Raw genomic sequence first — 14,869 nt, forward strand, 5'->3', positions numbered from 1 at the left:
TTAAAATGACATATAGCACAACTTCACAGCTTATAAGAAGCACAGCTTTTTTAAATTGTCATTTAAAACAACATCTCAGATATTTCACAATGCTTATTAATTTCTCTATTTGCAGAAGTTGTCTGAAAGGCTATTGCAGCTAGACTAGCCTTTACTGTAATGAATTGTTTTTAAAAAAGGCATTGAAATGACCCCAAAGGTATTCTTTTAAATAAAATAGGAAACTATGAGTGCAGAACAAAGAGTTGGAACCATGCAGTAATTGTTTGGGATCCACTGATGGTAGTTGAGAAAAGCAGATGATAATAAAATATATTTCCCTTTTTTTCAGGAATGAAGGTTATATTGTTTTGAAATACCTAAGCACCAGAGTAAACAGCGTTTAATATTCAATGCACAAATCTTGAACATCTGAGGCCATTACAAATAAAGTGAGGACTGCAAGTGTTGATTTAGGAGCCGGTTGCTGCCACAGTTTTAGGTTAACTCGTGTCCTAAATAGCTAGAGCAGAGCTACCATACCATCTTAAATAGTGGCAATTAGCTGCTTGTCATGGGCACTTTAAAGGTATGTGCTGCTTGTGGATGGAAATGTAGCTGCATCTCTTGACATCTCTAAGTAAACAACAGACAATAATACAACAAAATACACAAAGCAACATTAAAACACAAATAAAATATAACAGTGAATAGCACCACAAACACAACCGCAACACAACAACCATACTACAACACCACAGCATGAAATTGCAATAATGCAGCCTAAAAAGACAGTAGCTCAAAAACAACAGAACACATCATCAGTACCACAAAATGCCGCACAGCAAATATGCACATTCTTCTTGCACATAACCACATCTAGAAACCTGCATTCATAATACGATGGCAAGTTTCTACCAAGTACTGCCTTAACTTACCACTAAGGACATCAAACATATTTTGTGATCCAGCCTCAGGTCTCTCTCATCAACTGTAGTGTGCCTTATGCTTTTGACAGCATGTCAGTGACAAAACATTACATTTGTGGTGCCTAACGTTTTAAGCAAATGCTGAAGAAATGTGAACAATAAAAGTGATTTGAATGAAGTTCAAATAGTACAGCTGACATTGTTTCCCAATAAGGCACCAATAAGTTGAAATTGCTTTACAATTCCAATATGCCTAAGGTAGCATACTAATTGAAATTTCGTTTTTCCTCTTCTCTGCCACCTGCTTTGAAAAAACACGTTAGTCATTGAATTGTACTAGTGATATTTATTAAGATACTATTCACTAATTAAACAACGCATCACTGTCATAGTTAGTATAATTTTTATTACCTTTACATGTTAAATACAGCTATTAGAGTAGTTCTAAACTGGGAACAAAATTAACAGATTTTTCTTTTTTTTCTTTTTTCGTTTTCCCTTAGTTTGAATATTTACATTTGAACTCTTGTATTTCATTGTCTTCCTATCTGTTTCAAGCAGGGGTCACCTGGTTGATTTTGCAGGGTGCGCCATACTCAGTAGGAGCAGTTGAACAGATGCTATCTTCTTGCAATTTCACCAAACTAATGTGGCCACAGGTGATACAATCAACAGCACACTCGCGAAACTGTAGATGTAATAGAGAAAATACAGTTTTTGTTACTTGATATCTCCTGTCGAATTTGAATTTGAAGACACTGCCTTGCAATTAAACAAGATAAATTACACTATCAAAATGTAAATCAGCATGGAATAAATATGTTTGAATGTATTGATTTCAATTCCACGTAAACAGATGTTTTTTTAAAGTGCTAACATGTTCATTTGTTTGTGTTTCATCCTTGACACTGGTATGGAGATTATTACATTATTATTACTTTTTCATCTGCTATGGTGGAATGTAGCACAATAAATGTAACATAATTAATCGTATATATTATTTTGATAAAATTATCTACTAAGTAAAGGTAATCAAAGGGAAACCCGAGAAAACGTCTTGGCAAGAACTGAATATTTCACTGAGCTTTCAAGCTTAGACATATAAAGTTCAATAGACTTTTTTTATCAACAAGTTTTCCCAAGAGGAATAATGTCTACTAGAAACCAAAAAGCATAGGATGCATATGATCATTTGTAATCACAGGGCCTGCTAGCTCAACAAATTCATGATTCCTCTTTGCAGAAAATGAAAACTTTAACCAAAGGCACAAGTCATGCTATAATCTCATTTACCCCAGCAATGTTTAGCAGAATGGAACTGTGAAACTTAGTGAAAGACAGCAATACAGTGCATTCTTATACCCACACACAGATTTCACAATACAGAACATTCTTAAGGAAATGCCAAGAATACAAATTGTCATTATTATAATAAATTGTATGGTTGTATACTATAGCCCTCATTATGAGTGACGCATTACATTCTGATCCCAGATCTGCGATCAGAATAAAAAGTTTAGCTGTACTTGCTCCATCCCTTGCTATTTAACAAGAAAAATGCCCTGTACAGACTGGAACATATGGATTTTGGTGCAGAAATCACCAAACTCCACGTTTTTTCCATTTGAATGGGAAAACTCATAATGGCTATTATTTATCAGACCGGATTAATTGGTGTCCCTGGGGTATACGTTTTTATTGGGGCTGATAATCAAATCATAAAGACAACCTTAGTGGAGGTCAATGATGTCTATTACTATGTCATCATGGAAAGTATATCATTATTATTTTTACTACTGTATTTTCCTATTATTCTTACCTTTGCTTACAGTGTAGTTATATGACATTGTAGTGGATGCAATGTTATTATCATGCAATATACAGCGTAAAACAATTATATATTGTAAAGATTTTACCAAAATAAAAGCATGTTATAAATGCACCCTCTTAATCAAGTTAGCAATGGAATAGCGATAACAATTTTATTTTTGATGATTCATTAGCCATACATCTCCCTATATCAAATCTATATCAAATAGAATGATATGAATAGCATAGTATATACTCAATCATAAGAATCAATACATATTGCCCAGTTTTCTTGATAAACTTATGTTTACCTCTTGAAGAAAAACATTTCTCTTTGTGATAGATCTAACTTGGGTAGGTCAGCACCATTTTCCATTCCTTGAATGGTATAGAGAAACTATTTGTACCAGCTGCAGACAGAACTGTGCTTTGTTCAATTTTTACTTATACGTTATATAATGAGAAAGAAATTACCAAACTATGTATGAATCTGGTCTTATGTAATGCTAATCTTTGGACTAGCTAATGAAAGGGTAAATGAAGGTATATATACACACTCACACACACATTCTCATTCAAGCACATCCACACACTGATATAGATCTTGAGTTGTTTTGTACAATCAAATTGGATTACATTTGAGTTATGAGTCATGCAATCCAACATGATTACTCTAAATATTACCTACTTTCTATTTGCAAGTGAGGAGTGGTTTATTAAAGCCAGTGTTCAAGCCTTTGCCACTTATTTCTTTGAATTTTTGCACAGTTGAAAATAATTTTTTCGTAGTCAGAATTTCCCTGAGAAAAAATTGTTATGTTTTCCCTAGAAACACTATATATCAAACATTTACTTTAAGCTATTTTCATACACAAGAATGGTAATTTTCCGCTTTGAAACTTAAGATGATCATCTTCATTGGAAGCATATAGTTGATGTGTACCAAGCTTTATTCAGAGCACAAAAGTTACTAGGTTGTGAAATTAAAATTTGTAGCCAACATATATTTACTGGAATTGCACTGTAGATGTTCACTAATTTTAGAAATTCACAATACAAGTCTATCTACACTGATTGTAGATTTTAAGAACATGTATAGATATCTGACATTGAATCCCTTTTGATTTCCAACCAAGATATAAATGGCAACTTTTTAATAAGGATTTAACAGATAAACAAAAGCTTATCATCTTTCTTTTTAATTGAACGTATTTCCTCAGATGTACTCTACTTTCCAATGTTTTTCTACAAATATTGCAGTATTTAATTTAGGATACTAAATTAGCCCAGAACTATGATTGCTTGGGTCAAGTAATTAGGCATACATTCAAATTTGAAATATGCGGGAAAATATGCAATTTTCACCTCAGTGATAAGGACCAACAAGGCTTGAAGTTGTCTGAGCCTACTTGTGTGTCCTTTCAGAGGGGCATGACCTTGCACCTTAGAATGTGCTATTCCTGTTGGAGCAGGACTAACGCTAATTTTCATATGATTGCTTGATGTCCATGGTGAAACAGTGGAAAAAACATGATCCTGAATGTGGCCTAGAGTAATTACCAGTAGTTGACATTAATTCAAGCATTCCTTTCATCATATTTTTGCTTTTCTCAGTGCCATAGTGATGAGTGGCAAGGTTTTGGTTGCAAGTAGTAAATCTTTCTACCTCCGGGTTATCATTTATAGCTTATGGATCGTGCACAGAGAAAAGACAGCGGTCTCACAAGCTCGACAATAGTCTATTTCACTGCTAAGTGCACTATGAGGATTGGAAGAAACATGCAGGAAACCAGTAGCGTATCAGGAGGTTAGGCCCCCCTCTTGTCAGCCCAAACGTCAGTACCCACACACCGCCTCCCAATAACATACCTAATATTATGAGGACCAGCCATTGACCATAATGAAGTGTGTATGTACTGTTCTAACTCCACGCCCGGTTTGATAGTTAGCTAGGTTATAAAGTGGACCAAGGCAAATAAAACTGCACTCTTAGTTTTTTTGATACACGGGCTCGAAGGTACATAAACACACCACGGGGACCGGTCCTCCTGATGCAACCGTCCTCACAAAGATAGTGTTTGTTTGGTACTGGACAAGGTTAACCCATTCTATGAGGACTGAACCGATCCCCACAGCATGGGTTATAAATGCATAAATGCGCACACACACACACGCACACACACAGACACACACACACAGACACACACTCAATATGAATAACAATATATTAATTTATAAAAACGAAATCGCATCTTTATTGACAAATTCGTCCGTTGTGAAATCCACATTAACTCCGACTCAGAAATACGTAGTTAGGTAGGCCCTGGCATCCGGACCCAAGGTCATTGATTGACAGCTCACAGCCTAATTGACACCTACACTAGTTTTATGAAGCAAATGGATCTCAGAGTCAATGAGGCAAAAACACAAATATTAAACAACCATCATTTTATATAGAAACATGCAGACTGGAGGTTGTTCATACCTTTCCGTATTTGGGGATTTGTTTTGATGAAAACTTAACATGAAATAGCATGGTACCAAATAGACGACTATCCTCTAAAAAGAGAATAAGGGCTATTTTCAGCTTTATAAAGAAACTGGGGTCTAAACCAATCCCAGAAATCCTTAAGGTGGTAAAGGCCAAAGTATTATCAGTGGCCACTTATGGGGCAGGGATTTGGGAAATGACTAATGTTGATACCCTGCAGCGCATTGAGGATGGTTTTTACAAAAGGTTACTCTCCCTCCCGTGGACATGCTCTAAGAATTTGCACATTGAATTGGGGGCTCCATTTATTTGTGATATAATATGTGTAGCACCAATTATATTTTGGCATTCCATCTGGAGGAGAGGGACTGTAAGATTTAAACAAAACATTCTAACTGAGTGCCTAATGTTGGACCATTCTGATCAAATGAAATGGCTGAAAAATAACTTTAGGGGTCCTGGGCTTTTCAGAACTCTATGAACTCTATGAAAATTTAACTAATTACAGGCTGATTGCCAAAGCAAAGCTTTGAAGGAAAGAAGGGAGGCCTACCACCTGAAACCATCAGTGAATCTTTATCAATTGTCACCCTCCATCCCTCGGGACATGCATTCCTATCTGACACAGGTTTCCAACTTACAACACCGCTTCATACTAGTTAGGTTCCAACTAAATTCTATCCGTTTGTTGCTGGGGTACCCGAGCAATAGGCACTCACTACACGATTTACCCCCATGCCCATGTGATCTCTACAATTGGATTTACACATGGATCTTTCTTTTGTACATTTTATAAAGAGCCTAGGAGAAAATGTATTTTACCTCTTGTATGGAGACACAATTTTAGACAATGTTGGGTAGCATTTTACTTCATCCAAATGCTTGGGGACCAGTTTGTGTGCTATTGTATTGCGTTATTTTTGTGGTCAGCTTTAAGGCTGGGGAGAACTCAGTTGACACCTGCTTTTTTAGGGAATTGGCTAACGTTGACGATGTGTTTTAACATTTTATATGGATCCAGTTTTTTAATTAAATTTGTTTTTACATTTTTTAGATGGAAAGTATCTTTTGTAATAAAAATTGCAGATGATGAAATTGTTTATATTTATGTACTTTATATGCAATTGACAGTTTTCTAAATAAAGGAATTTTGATGACGTAGTTAGGTAGGCCTGACACCCAGGCCCAAGGACATTGATTGACAGATCACAGGTGGGGTGGCACGTAGCCAGCAGACAAATCCGCAAACAGGAAATCCCAGATTGTTCCCACGGATAGGTGCAGCAACACCACGAAGATCCAGGGAGATTGGCCTCAATAAAGCACACATTGCCAGAGGGGTATGCGCGCTTCCAAAAAACCATAAAGTCAGATACCACATAAAGTCAGGAACACTTCGCCAATCAAGTCAAAACACACAGCACACACAGTGATCACATGCTTCCCATGCTAGACATCTGAACATGTTACCCACTGGCTGCATTGAGTTCACGCAAGGTCACACCTACCTGGGTTCCTCAGCCAATACCTTAAATGTGTAACTCCAAAGACAGAGGTACACGTTCCTTTCCAAAATAGGAGTGCCGGAAACATTTTATTACATTCAACAAACTGTAATAAAGTAATGTTAGACCGATTGTAAATTGACCCAGTCCTCATGCCCTATTTCTGTGTCTGTGCCCCCAGTCGCATTGTGTTTTTTAAATGAAATGTTCCTGTTTTGCCAAACACCTCTTGTTTTTTAAAAGTATTTCATGTTCAACAAACATTTTGGCGAGTCACTCAGGAGCTGATGGGGTACCTCAAACCCGACTGCAGTCAAAGGAAAGGGAACCTGCCCAGACAGATTCATATTTCCGCAAGAAGTTCTGCTGAATTAGCGGGGCGGAGGTCAGTCCTGAAGCAGCCATCACAGAGGGTAAGAGACTACATCAGAACCTTAGTAAAGCATGTGGCATATGACAAACTAGGTAAAGGCGTAAAAAAAATAACCTGAGCGCCCTGCCACAGACAGAAATCTATCATACTAACTATTTCATATGTCCTATCTGAGTAGTCGCAAGGCTGCCTCAGAGGCGATGCCGTGGAAGTAACCTTTTTTCAGTAGTCCGCACACTAGGAAAGGTGAATATTTATTACATTTATTTTCGGAGTTTACACCTCAATCTTATTTTAAAGTCTAAAAGGGTTTCTCCGTGCCACCAAAATTCCAACACCATTGGTATCTGAAAGAAGTAAGAGGTGTTAGTAGCTTGGACCGCTGGGCATAACATAAATAGTATGCTTTTCCGCTGGGAATGGCACAGTCAGTATGCTTGGACCTCTGGACATGAGATAGATGGTACGCTAAACCCCTCGGTGTGATACTGTCATGTGTCCCAGTTAGGCCTAAAAGAAAACGTTGCCATTTTACATGGACACAATTCTTTACTAAAGTTGCCTTCACCTTTTCACATAAAAATTTGCATTCACGACACTTTGGGTTAGTTTCCTAGAAATGCCAACCATGCATACACAAGCCAACTTCACAAGAATACTATCATATTGCCTTGAAACTATGTACATGGCCTAAACATACTTTGTGCAAATATGTTGGTTATTATTGTTCATATGGCAACACAGCTATCAGTAGAACACAAAACAATGGCCTCCTGATTACAATCTCAGCTCAAGGCAAGGAGGCCTTTTTCTATAAATAAATATCTGTTTCTGGGTGTTGTCATAGGAGACACTTCTGCTGATATCGAGAGGTCTCTACAGGCTGATGCTTGTGCCTAGTACCTGACTATCATCTCAATGAGGGGTGTCCAGCTCGCGACCAAGAAGGGGTCCTGAATTCATACCCACCAGGTAATGGGGTTAGATCATCCAGTACGGGGATTCTTGGCAGAACAGACACATACACCCTAGACATGTAGGATAGGATTCGCATAATAGCAGTAAGCCACGTCTAGGTTTAGAGGGGCTTATGGTGGCACTGTGAGATAGCTTGTCTAAGGGACAACATATCCTGCGGAGGTGCACAAAATCAGTCTGGCACCATCCCAAAATGTATATCGTACACAAATGTGCAGTTTTTACTGATTAGTGGAAACTACTTGACAATACAGGGTGCGATTTGGACATTTAGGGAAAAAGATTCAGACCTGGGAGATTAGATGTAACTTGTGTTTAGCTAAGGCAGACCTGTGGTTCTCGAGTTATTTCTTTTTTCCTACTGTTATTATCTTAGTCCGGGAGCTGAAATTGACAGGCTATCAGGCTCACTTCATCCCATGTACTGTGCAGAGCTTCCCCTGGTCACAGAATAGCATGTCCTAGGAGTTGGCTAAGGACTTTTTTTTGGCAAAGTCATCATTTTTTCTCTGTCATATTTTTAGGTGCCGGCTGCTTGGACCACTGGGAGCGATACAGATGGATCTTTTAGCCCCTGGGTGTGATATAGGATGCGATTGTTGATGTGAGGTATATGTGTGATGTTGTGGTGCTGTTAATGTACTGCAAACTGTGCTTCATCCTAAGTATTGTGTTTTTGTCGATGACTCAATGTTTCATATGTAGATGCTGCTATTTCTCACCAACTGTAATTGATGCCTGAAGTCAATATAGTTCAGATACTGTTTTCATCAATAAATTGCACTTTTTCTACGTTGTATCCCTTCAAATGCATTGTTATTTGTGTTTATTAAATGTTCATGTTGAATTGTTGATGCATCCATATATAGCGCTGAGCTCGTAGTTACATAATTAGAAGCAGTAAACTCACATGTTTATTTTCCCCATGACTCAGATCAAAACCAGAGAGTCTTTAAAACAAAGAAGATAAGGTATCTTGTCCTCTAAACCTACCAAACCTATCATAGAGACACAATTAAAACACACGTAGAGCCGGTTCCCCACACAGGCTAAAAAACGTAATAAGGTTTGCCAAGAATACTATACACACACAAAGGCACACACATTTCCCTTGCTAAAGAAGGTAACTTTTGACACTAACAAACTTGAACACATGAGAACATACATGCAAACCAAATACACAGTTCAAAAAACGATAAGAGAGAGGCATTATTAAAACTATGGGCCTTCTTCGAGGAGGCCCAGACAGACAGTCCTGCACTACATATAGCAAACAAGGAGTCAGCACCTTCTCCACCATATGCAGGTATGGAGGAGCTCTCGCCCACTCTGCCTTCATTAGGATACTCCAATCGATCAGTTTAAGAAGTCAGTGCGCCTCCCACCGAACAACGAGCAGTTAGGCCCAGACATGAGAGACTAACAGGCCAGCAGGCCCAAGCACTCACAGAGCAACCCCAGTGTGGTGCAAGGGCCCCCAGAAGTATGACTCCTCGTCTGTCCTGCCAGGCAAATAGCACCCCAACAGCGCAAAGAACATGCACCCTCGCTGATTTAGGCGAGCACACATGAGTGACAGGGAGGTTTGTAGTGGTTCTAGGCAGTGAGCGAAGAAGGGGGCCCCAATCTCCTGGTATCCGATGAGGAGGGTGAAGCTACAGGACATGCCCAGTAGATGAGGAAACAGCGGAGAGTAAATTCAAGGGCAAAGCTAGACCGAAAAAAAACTGCACATAGCTCAGAGCAAAGGAGGCAACCTAGATGGGATATAGAAGAAAAGCACGAGCTACGGAGGTAAAGAGAAAGAGCTTGCACCCAGGAAGCACAGAAAGAACACAGAGCAGTGTGCTTCCTACCTGAGGAGGCACAGGGCACCGATTGGGGAAAAGTCAGAGGTAGAATTAGATGAGAGACTTTTTGCTGGTATCCAAGTGTAAACGAGTTTTCAACAAAGGAGAAGGGCTGACTGGGAAATCAGGGACCAAGGTAGCCTGGTAATGACCTAACCAAGACATAGGAATAACAGATTGGCACCTTTTTGTGCGCACGAGGGGAGCTGCAGCAAATAAGTACGTTGTTCTACCCAATCGCATGCTCTAGATAGACTAACCCCAAAGGAGATAGTGGCCAGAGAAGAAGGCGAGACCGATGCGTGGCCATTTCACCACCTGCTAGCCCGCTGGACCAAGGGAAACGATTAATACAATAGACCCTGGCTGTGAGTAACTTCGAACCAAAGGACATGGCCATAGGGGAGACTGCATCTGGCATGGCAGAGGAGATCCCAAAAGGAATGCCAAAAAATATGGAAACGCTATGTTGAGGAAAAACCAGCAGAGTTACCCACAGCAAAGATGTACCAGCTGCTACAGAAGGGCACATCTTCTATGTGCTGTGGGCTCAAATGGACGAGGAAGGGCTAAGGTCAAAGTTATCGCCATTGCTGGATGGAGTGGGTAAATGGATCTCAAGCATTGAAAAGAACATTGCAGGAATAAACCTAGAGATATGCGATATCAAAAGTCTGCTAAGTAGACTTATTGGAGAGCAATTACACTGACAAACTCTGAGTATGAGGGGGCTGCATTCAGTTCATACAGGCTCTGAATATGGATGGTCCTGAGGGAGATGTTACCTGACCGCTCTGATGTAGGAGAGAGCTAATGGCAGAGACTATGAAGCCAGGGGAGACAATAAATGATTTTCTGATAGGATGAGGGAATGATGGGGACAGGAGACAGAACAGGTGTGGACTGATCTGGGCCCACAATTTGCATTATTTTACAATATTATCAAAAAGGGGCTGCCCACAAAGATACAAAGCAGATTGGACAATGTGGCTGGGTTAAACAGCAAGCCCTGGTGGGAGATAAAGCCCATATATTTCATCACCAAAAAAAGAAACAAGAGAAGGATAGATAAAAACAGGAGCATCCCCAGAGAGACACTGCTAAATTGGTCCAACACAAATTGAAAGAGACTGCCCATGATGCGGCTGCATTGGCTGCGAACATGCAAATTGAATCAGTCTTAAAGGGGGCTCCACTGCGAAACCCCAGAAGGTTTCAACCCACCTTAGGAAATGTTACTATTGCCATGGAATGGGCCACCTGGCAGACCGATGCCGGTTAAAAGCGTACCACAAAAGAGAGATAGATTGGCCAGGGTCAGCCATCACAAAATCCTAATCCACAAAACCAACCCCAGAGTAATCCGAACACACCTTACATTCTGCCGCAGGAAGGCCAGTCAGCCACCGCATCCCCACAACAGGGATCAGTTAGTTGGACAAACACGTGGCAATGGCAATCACAGACAGGGGCCAGAGCCACAGCCTTGGAAAGGAGGGGTAGTTGTCTGGGGAGGTAATGCCTTCACAGTAACACAGAGTCCAAATGTGCAGTAGGATGTATCCCCAGAGTAAAATACCACCCATTCATCCACATTACAAGAATTTCCTGTACCAAAGCCAAAAGAAGGACAAATGTGACAACAATGGGAATACAAACTTTGACTTGCATCTGGTGATTCAGGGCTGCTATATGTGTTCTGCCGATCGGGAATTCTCTCTAAAGTCCAACATTAAGGGTGCCTTTAGGAGCCAAGGCCCACTGTGCTGCTGATCCCCCAGGGTGAGGTTGGCTGGCCACCCCCCAGGGGGAGGGCAGTCGGACGAGGGGGCGGGGCGGCTCCTAGACCAAGTATTTAAAAAGTAGGCTCCCAGGCCCAAGCATTCAAACCAAATGGAACAGGTTCCAATAACCAGGTCAAAAGGTCCCCATTTTTGGGCATTTGGCCTCGGACTCATGTTTCCTGTATGGCATGTAATTCCAACAGTGCCCCCAAAAACTAGAAGCCTCCAGCCAGATGGAGGCCCCCTTTCAGTTTTAAAATGAAGCTGTCCTCAAGTGGCAGAATCTAGGATTCACGTACCACTAGGATATTGAAAACACCACAACCTCCACAGTAAACACACAAGAGTCACTAATTTACAAGATGCCCACATAACGGAGATTTGGTCGAGGGGTTTGTCAGGTTATCCAAACATCCCGGAGTTGTGAGGCAGTCCCTGTCGCGTCATTACCCCTAGGGAAAGCCCAGCAAGGGTTCCTGCCATTGACCCCAGGCTCCCCACGTACTTATGATCTCTGCAATGATTTCTGCTCTTTCCGTCAGGTTTTTCCAAAATCCAAAGACTGGTCACCCTGCCATACCCCTCCCAAACAAAGCTACATGAGAACACCCGCTTGTTTGAAGTCCCTAACCTCAAGTCATGAATCACAGATCCAAACACGGATGAGAAGAGTTGGTCCGAGGAAGAGGGGGGTGTCTGGGAGAGAGGAGGCTACAAAGTCCATCAGAGAGTATAACACAGAATACACTCACCCCCGTGTCAGGCTTGCAATTTTACCAATGCACCAGGCCTCACATGCACCATCTGGAAAAAGCAGTAAGCCCCAACCTCAGACACCACAAGAAGACGTTCATGGGTACATGGGAGCCATGGAACGTCTTTCCGACCCCCTCCGCCTCATGATAAGTGAAATAGCAGATCGTGTGTGATCTAGTGAAATTACCAAAACCCAACCAAAGTAGCCCAGAGTTAGCCCAAAAAGAGAATCCTCCAGAGATAGGGTGGAACCAAGATACCTGGCGCCTCAAGGGAGGGGCCTTTGCATGCCATGTGACGAGACACAAATGGTCTTGGGGCACATTGCAACCAGCAACTTTTAACAATGGCATTCCCCCTCCTTGCACAGTCTCATGCACATGTAGGGTAAGAGTTACTCACACCAATGGCGCCCCCAGACACACATCAGGAGAGACAGGGTATCGGGAAACTGGCGGCGCCCATAAAGCGCTAGATAAAAACTGATAGATCCATCCCTGTAATCAAGAACACTCCATAAAACACCAATCCAAGAACTTCATCTGCCTGATTACCCATAAACCACCTTTTAACCAATAAAAAGATACCTTGACTGGGGCGCCTTTTTGATTCCCACAAAACAATTGAGTATGTGGAGTGTGGAGAACACACATCTGAGGAAAATACAAGAACCCCGAAGAAACTATCATTAGCAATGGTGAGCATCCAATGTTTTTCTGATTTAACGAAGGACGTTATCCAACAGGTCTGCAATCAAACCATCAAGTGCACCACCTTTCAGCTGCCACGTCATCACCACAAATTGGATCTAAAGTGTGTGAATCATACTTATGAACTGCACTGTGAACTGTTTTGATCAAACTGTTAAAAAAAACAACTCGATAACCAGAGGACCACAGACGTCTCCCCTGGATCCATATCAGAGACCTGCAATATTCAATCACAAGTTATGTATTTTTACACATCTATGTACCCTCTGTCTTGTTTGGGTGCTGCCACACCCATTCACTGCCAAAGAGCCACCTGGCCAAATGAATTCTGTTCAGAAACTGTCACAACGCTTGCACAGGGATCTCTCCCATGTCATTTATAATTACACCAACACAAACACTGGCATTCCACATGCATTACACAGTGTCCATTTACACAACACGTGGTATCAGCACATGACCTCGTGCACTCTAAGACATCAGCCAAGTCGTGTTACGTCTGTTTGCTGATACGGCATACAGTAGGAGTAGATAGACTTTATCTGTCCCAAGAGGTAGCCCCCAAAAAAGCAAAATGCCTTCTCCACTTTTACCTATGTGGAATCAGGGCCAAAATCCAGCCCAATAAAGTAGAACCCCACAGAGTAGTAGTGAATGTGACACGATACAAGACCAACCCAATGGCTCTAGACCTTTTGTGGTCTAAAGGTGGCCCTTAGCCTATCCAGGGTAGTCGTCTTTAACAACAAGTGGACCTCCTGTGTAGGGCCACCCAGCCCGATGATACGAAGGGACATGGGTTTCTTAGAGGAGGGTTGAACAAAAGCATAGACACCCCATGTAAGAAAATCTAGGATCAGGAGATGACTGGATATACTAGGCTAGAAGGAAAGGGGCAAGCTATAATTGTATGGAAACTTATACTGTATGCCTTATGTTTCAGAGGTAAAGGAACACTTCCATTGGCAATGAAAAAAACTGTAGAGCAGTCCTGCACATTTCGGATATGCAATGGGGCACTTCCTCAGATATGTACTGGCAGTGCGGTGAGTTTGCCTATTCTTAGCTCGTCCTAGGATGGCACAGACTTTGCTCTCTCGTCACCCCCACCCTGGTCATTCCCGGAGAAGAACTATCGGACATGTACCAGTACCTCCTAAGGGAGAAAACCACCTTGCTGCATCATACTTGTGAAAAAAGAACTGCAGATTATTTTGGCTGGGCTTAGTACAAGGACATTCCAGAGAATTTAAACTGTTCTCAGACTCACAAGTATAAGCGAATATAGCATGTTAAATCGCATGCTATTACACCACGTTCCTTCACAAGGGGTTGTTACAACGACCGCGGTTTTAGAATGCGATACCTTTACAACACTCATTAGATTGACTTGTTGTAGGGGGCGCGCTGGGTTTAGGAATAGTATAATTTACTATTCCAACTCCAGCCTGCTCAACAGTAGGGAAGGTGTTGGAACAGTAAATTATACTATTCTTTACGTTGGAGCACCCCCTACAGCAAGTCGATGTAATGACTTGTGATGTGAAGGCATCGCGTTCTAACAAAGAGGTCATTGTAACAATGGCGTTGTAAAGGAACGTGATGTAATGGCAGCGTTGTAAATGTTGTTTCCCGTATAGGCGGGAGGGTCCATACCCTTCTTCTCCATACAGATGGAAGCCAATGCCCGCTTATTCCAAATTAC

At 41.3% G+C, this 14,869-nt stretch overlaps 1 protein-coding gene across 1 annotated transcript in view; it reads right to left on the reverse strand.

The window, feature by feature from the left end:
* Positions 1–964: 964 nt before the first annotated feature.
* Positions 965–14,869, reverse strand: part of LOC146855314 (opsin-VA-like) — a 249,924-nt gene continuing 236,019 nt past the window's right edge. Inside the window, exon 4 of the mRNA XM_085650589.1 lies at positions 965–1,596. Within this exon, the coding sequence (XP_085506715.1) occupies positions 1,462–1,596 (135 nt within the window). The 3' untranslated portion in view covers positions 965–1,461. The remainder of the gene's footprint in view (positions 1,597–14,869) is intronic.

The sequence above is a fragment of the Triturus cristatus genome, chromosome 4_1 (assembly GCF_964204655.1).
Source record: "Triturus cristatus chromosome 4_1, aTriCri1.1, whole genome shotgun sequence".
In the NCBI taxonomy this organism is placed as follows: domain Eukaryota; kingdom Metazoa; phylum Chordata; class Amphibia; order Caudata; family Salamandridae; genus Triturus; species Triturus cristatus.